This window comes from Chelmon rostratus, chromosome 18 (genome assembly GCF_017976325.1).
Source record: "Chelmon rostratus isolate fCheRos1 chromosome 18, fCheRos1.pri, whole genome shotgun sequence".
NCBI lineage: Eukaryota > Metazoa > Chordata > Actinopteri > Chaetodontiformes > Chaetodontidae > Chelmon > Chelmon rostratus.
This window is the reverse complement of record NC_055675.1, coordinates 4,581,085-4,587,627: the sequence shown is the minus strand read 5'-3', so window position 1 is coordinate 4,587,627 and position 6,543 is coordinate 4,581,085. Positions and strand designations below refer to the sequence as shown.

Below are 6,543 nucleotides of genomic sequence, written 5' to 3'. Positions count from 1 at the left end.
ACAGTGTCCCCGCTAGCTTTCACAATGGCTATGGAGGTAATTATTAGGGCTTCCAAGTGGGTCGTAGGTGGAGAGAGACAGCAGAATGGAATGCGTCTTCCACCAATTAGGGCTTATATGGATGATATGACACTGCTAACTTCAACAGTGCCATGTACAAGGAGGTTGTTAGATAAAGTCAATCAGAATCTCAAGTGGGCTAGTATGAAGATTAAGCCTAGTAAGTCAAGGAGTATTTCAATATACAGAGGGAAAGTAAGTGACAGAAAGTTCGCTATAGATGGTGAGGAAATCCCAACAATTAGGGAGAAATCAGTTAAGAGTCTAGGACGGTGGTACAATGTGGACCTGAATGATGTTGAACAGGTTGTGCAATTTAGAAAGGATGTTGCAGAAGGGCTGGAGAGAATAGATAAATCAGGGCTCCCAGGAAAACTGAGGTTGTGGTGCTTGCAGTTTGGCTTGTATCCTAGGTTAATGTGGCCAATGTCAGTATATGAAGTCCCATTATCTGTAGCAGAGAGAATGGAAAGGCTAGTTAGCTCTTATATTAGAAAATGGTTGGGTGCTCCCAGGTGCTTAAGCAATGTAGCTTTGTATGGGAAAGGAATGCTTCAGCTGCCAGTATCCAGTCTAACAGAGGAGTTTAAATGCACTAAGGTTAGGACAGAACTTTTATTATCTGGGAGTAAGGACATGTTAGTTAGCAATGTGGTTCCGAATCCTTCTGGGGGGAGGAAATGGAACCCAAGGGCAGCAGTGCAGGAGGCAGAGGCAGCTCTTAGGCATGCAGAAATAGTAGGAAATGTTCAATTTGGCCGGGGAGGCTTGGGGCTTGGCCCAGGCAAACCAGTGTGGAATAAAGCAGGTCTAAAGGAGAAAAGAAAGCTTGTAGTGGAACAGGTGCGTAGGCAGGAGGAGTTGTTAAGGGGGGCAAAAGCAGTTGGTCAAGCCAAACAGGGACAATGGTTGAATTGGGAAGGTGTTGAGAAGAGGAAACTTAGTTGGAGGGACCTGTGGAATATGGAGGAAGGCCGTATTAAATTTCTGATAGGGGCGACATACGATGTGTTGCCAACCCCGCAGAACCTAAGTCTCTGGGTACAGGGCGATCAATCGTGCCCACTCTGCTCAGGTACAGCAAGTTTAAAGCACATTTTGTCAGGTTGTAGAATTAGCTTATCACAAGGCCGGTATACATGGCGGCATAATCAGGTGCTGAGAAGCTTAGCCGCAGGCATTGAGGAGAGAAGGAAGCAGGTGAATACTGGAAGTTCTAGAAAGGAGAGGTTAGATGTGCAGTTTGTTCGAGAGGGGGAGAAAAATAGAGCTGCTAAGTCAGGGAGAAAGCAGGTAGGTGGCTGCCTGGTAGGGGCTGATGATTGGCAAATGCAGGTCGACTTGGGAGGAAAGCTAGTTGTGCCCCAGGAAATAGTTTATAGTAATCTGAGGCCGGACATTGTCTTATGGTCCATGAGTAAAAAGACTGTGTATTTTATTGAGTTAACAGTCCCTTGGGAAAATTCAGTGGAGGCAGCTTATGAAAGGAAGAAGACTAAGTATGCAGATTTAAAGACAGAATCTGAGCAGAGGGGATGGAAGACCAGGGTCTGTCCGGTTGAAGTGGGGTGTAGAGGTTTTGTTGCAGGGTCAGCTGTTTCACTGTTGAGGGAGCTGGGAGTGCATGGGCAAAATTTAAGGAAGACAGTGAGGGAGATGTCAGATGAGGCTGCTAGGTCTAGTCAGTGGATATGGATCAGGAGAAATAATAGTAGTTGGGGGGTGAAATAGGGACGGTGAGGGGGGGGGGGCAGAGGACATGCATGCCTAACCCGGCAAGAGAAGAGGTTAAAGTCTGAACAAGACACCTCTCCTCTGCTCTGCTTTCCCCGCCCCATCTTCTCGCTCTGCCAATAGGAAGAGAACCAGGAAGTTTAGATAAGGTGGGGGTGTGGCCAGCTAGAGTCTCTCTGTGGGACCATGCGGCCTGTTCAGGTGAGTTTGCGTGGTAAGATACAGAGTTGGCTTGTTTTTTGATCTTTTTGGTTGTTTTCCTGTTTTGTTTGCTTCTTGAAGGAAATGTTAGGGTTTGTTTTCCTGCTCTGTTTGCTTTTTGAAGGAAATGGTAGGGTTTGCTGCTTCTTGAAGGAAATGTTGGAAGAGGCTGTTAAATCTAGTCTGTGGTTTAGGCCTCCACCTCCAGCACCCTCTAAATTTTCCACCCCCTACCCGAACAAGGGTCTGTATCCAATCCCTACTTCCATCTTTTGACTCTACCTCTTTATTTTCTATCCCCTACCCGAACCAGGGTTTGTATTCCCACCCCGCTTTTTCTTGGTGCAGTTGGTGAGAGGCAGGGGTAGATGATGGTAGTGTGGCAATCGGCAGTTACATGTGGCATCTAGGCCTGTGGTAGCATTGTAGCAGCTAACAATAGCTAAAGCGGTGAGAGTATGATAGTATCTTAGCAGTTAGTATTGGTAGCTAGCAATTAACATTAACAGTATAGGTGAATCTAGCTTTATTGTCTTCTTCTGTTCCTCTTAGCAGGTAGCGGTTAGCACGTAACATTAGCTAAATGGTAGCATCGGAACTGTATTGTCTTCTTCTGTTCTTCCTAGCGGTTAGCATTAGCATTAGCAATAGTTAAATGGTAGCATCGGTACTGGCCACTACCTGGAGCATCTCTGGGTCAGTTGAACGTGGCGGTGCTGTTTGGATTGTGTAGGAGCAGTGTGAACTGGCACTAGGGGGGGTGACTCTGGGACGCCGGAGTTCACTGCCTAACCTCCTGGAGGTGTAGTGGGACTAAGTAGGCGAAACACTGTTGAAGGGAGGTTTCCACCTGATGACCCCCAGAGACGTGTTAGGAATCACTGCTCTTTGGCAGGTATAGAGGCAGATTAGAGCTCCAAGGTTCTTCACTGAGAATGAATCCTCTTTTTGAGCACAAGTATCTTGTGTTTAAATTAACTATTAGCTCTGCTAGCACAGTTAGCTCTGTTAGCATTAGCGCCGTTAGCTCTATTCGCACCGTTAGCTGTTCGCTCCGTTAGTGTTAGCTCTGTTAGCTCCGTTCGCATTAGCTCCATTCATGTTTATTGATTCAGTTCATTAATTCATGTTAACAGAGACATGAAGCAGAGGAGAGAAGCAGACACAGACAGCTGAGGTGATCAACAGAGACAGACAAGGAGAAAGCCACAGAAACACAAGCAATTCATTAATCAGGGACTGACTACCTCTGATATCTGCTGTTTTCTCACATTGCAGCCTTTTTCAATTGTCCGCTGCTTCGCCATAGTTTCTCCTAGAGACTTCATTCAAACTTTAAAACGTAGATCATTTTGTCGGCTCGAACACACCCCGTGTCCCTTTCAAAATTTCCCAGGGGGAATTTTCTAGTTATTTTTCATCTTCCTCCAAGTTTTCGTCCCTTAACTCGCCCCGCAGCTTTGAGAAAACCCTCGCAAATTATATATCAAAACGTGCGTATTGTTCGGGATCGGTGTGCTATTACTTTTCTCAAATTTAAATTTCCCATAAGAAATGAATGGGACGGGCGAAAAAAACAAGATTGAAATTGGAGTTTTTCAAACATCTGTAGCTCAGGCATACATTCACCGAGAGACAACTCTTTATTTCAACTTTAAAATGTAGACCCAAGTCTGGTCTATTGGTGTGTTCATCCACATTTTGATTGGTCCTATAGTTTTTGATCAGTCAGTGAGACAATGACAGATACATAAACACACACACACAGACAAATGCATAATGAAAACCCCATCCCCCCGCCCCCTTGTTAACGCCGTTAGCTCTATTAGCTCTGTTAGCACAGTTAGCTCTGTTAGTGTTAGCGCCGTTAGCTCTATTCGCACCGTTAGCTGTTAGCTCCGTTAGCTCCGTTAGCATTAGCTTAGTTTATTGATTCAGTTCATTAATTCATGTTAACAGAGACATGAAGCAGAGGAGAAAGCCACAGAAACACAGCTGGGACCAGTTCATTAATCAGGGACTGACTACCTCTGATACCTGCTCTTTCCTCAAATTTCAGCCTTTTTCAATTGTCCGCTGCTTCGCCATAGTTTCTCCTAGAGACTTCATTCAAACTTTAAAACGTAGATAATTTTGTCGGCTCGAACACACCCCGTGTCCCTTTCAAAATTTCCCAGAGGGAATTTTCTAGTTTATTAATATGATTCTCTTGAGGTTCAATTTACCATTTAAAAAAAACTGAAATCGAGGGGTATACTGACAAAAAAAAGGCCCAGAGGCACGAACCAAAAATATTAAAAACCAACATTTTCATAGATAAGGAAGCCAAACAAGGTAACCAAGAGATGAGAAACAAATGGATGATAGCTTATTGTTTTTAGTGTGTTTTATAGCTGAGATGTTAACAGAAAGTTAACATAAGAGGAAGGTAAAACATGTACTACATGAACATTTTCAATAAACACAAAGACATAGTATTCAATGTTATATTGAATATTTTACTCAATGTGGGCATCATAAAGCACCAGGAGAAGTTGCAACAAGCACAATCATAAAATACATGTACATTTGTACAAGTGTTTTAGCCATTTACATTTGCATGAACAGTTCACTTTCCCCTTTAAACTCCACTCTATGTTTAACTTTAATATGTCGTTTATTATGGCGTAATTTAAAGAAGAAAAAAATACAAAACATGGCACAAAGACAAAGGTTGCAGAGTTGAATGCTATTCTTCTTCTTTATTGTTCCAAAATTGTCAGTACTGAGTCGTCTGTAAGCTTTTTCTGCACTCCAAAGAATAGATCAAAGCAGTTTTGAGTCAGAAAAATCACTTTGAATTATTTTTCTAGATATAATTATTTTGAAAGCTGATCTGAACCAGCTGTAAAAGAAAGCATAAATAAATGGGTTGAGCATGGAATTTGACAGTGTAAGCCAGTTAAGACTTTCAATCACAGCAACTGACACTGACACATCATTCAAAAGGTTAAAGGAAAAACAGATAAAGAAAGGAGTCCAGCACATCAGAAACACTCCCATAACAGTTGCCAGAGTTTTAGTGGATTTTCTCTCCATCTTACTGGCAGTGGCTCCAGACTTTGTTCCCTGGATGCTGCGTACCTGTCTCTGTGCAACAAGGAAAATCTTCAGGTAGATACAGAGCATCAAAATCACTGGGAGGTAAAATGAACAAAGAAGTCCCAAAATGTTTGCAAGCTGAACATCAATGAAACACTTTTCTTGACATTTATCTTGGTGTAATCCTGCCATTACGAGGCCAATTGCAACTAAAAGAGAAACACTCCAGCTCACCACAATCATGATCACAACAACATGAACATTTATCTTCGTTCTATATGTCAGAGGGTGACACACTGCATAATATCTGTCAATAGAAATACAACACAAATTCAAAATGGAAGCTGTGCTCAGTGTTACATCAAAGCTCTCTCGTACTTTGCAAAATACATTTTCAGAGAACAGACATGAACTTAGAGAGAATTCCAAGCTGAAAGGAAAAACTACAAGCCCAACAAGCAGGTCAGCTACTGCCAAGGAAAGGATGAGAGAGTTTGTAGGAGTGTGGAGCTGTTTGAAGTAAATGATGGAGATTATTACAAGAAGGTTTCCACATATTGTGACAGCAGACAATGAGCCGAGGAAAACACACAATAAAACACATACTGTGGAAGGTGTGCTTGTCCTCCTATAAGAAACATTATGTATTTCATAACAGGGATGAAAGCCAACATAAGTGTACTCAGCAGTGGCTTCTGGTGCCATGTTTCTGGGTTCCTGCAAATCAGTTTTCCATTAAAAATTAACAATATTATTAAAAGCAGAAAAAATTATGTTTATTTGAAAAAATTTCTGCCCTGCATGAGCACAACACTACAATAATCGTTGACTAGATGAAAATAGAGTTTTTCAGTTTTTGTCATACCTTTTAAATGCATCAGTGTTGATGGATGTTCTCCATGACTGTTGGCACAGTCATGATTTTTATCAACCCCTGTCTCATTTCCATAATAAGCACCTTCTGTATTTGTCCAATCAGATGTGGGACTTTTCATCATGTTTACATTAGATGACAGAGCAATGTACTGTACTGTACATGAAAATAACTTCTTAAATCCTTTTTGTGAGTCCTTTCATTGTATCAGAACTGCTCATATCTGATTTATCATCTAAATAGAGAGACTAAGATTTTTTTCCAAGGACATGAAACTAAAAGTTTCCTCACCAAATTTTTTTTAACCCTAAGTCTTTTCTATTTTAGATTTGAGAATGGGCCCACTCTGACAGGTTCATGTCAGGTAATTTTGTAGTGGTAGCAGTGTCATGCTGAGTAATTTTAGTAGCTGCTGTTATGTCCCGTTGTGTCTGATGTGTCTGTTCTAGGGATGTGGAGATTCACCGATTCATATCGGTGGTCCGATATAAACGTTTGCGATGCGACTGCACCGGTAGAATGAACGTGCATCGGATATAATTTACGGGTGAATTCGCGGTGCATCTCTTCTAGCCTGTCTACACCGGCAAATC

General features: G+C 42.1%; 1 protein-coding gene across 1 annotated transcript; it reads right to left on the bottom strand.

The window, feature by feature from the left end:
• Positions 1–4,800: 4,800 nt before the first annotated feature.
• Positions 4,801–5,781, bottom strand: LOC121622388 (trace amine-associated receptor 1-like). The gene has a single exon (XM_041959348.1). It carries the CDS (start codon positions 5,779–5,781, stop codon positions 4,801–4,803), a length of 981 nt encoding a protein of 326 aa, XP_041815282.1.
• Positions 5,782–6,543: the final 762 nt, after the last annotated feature.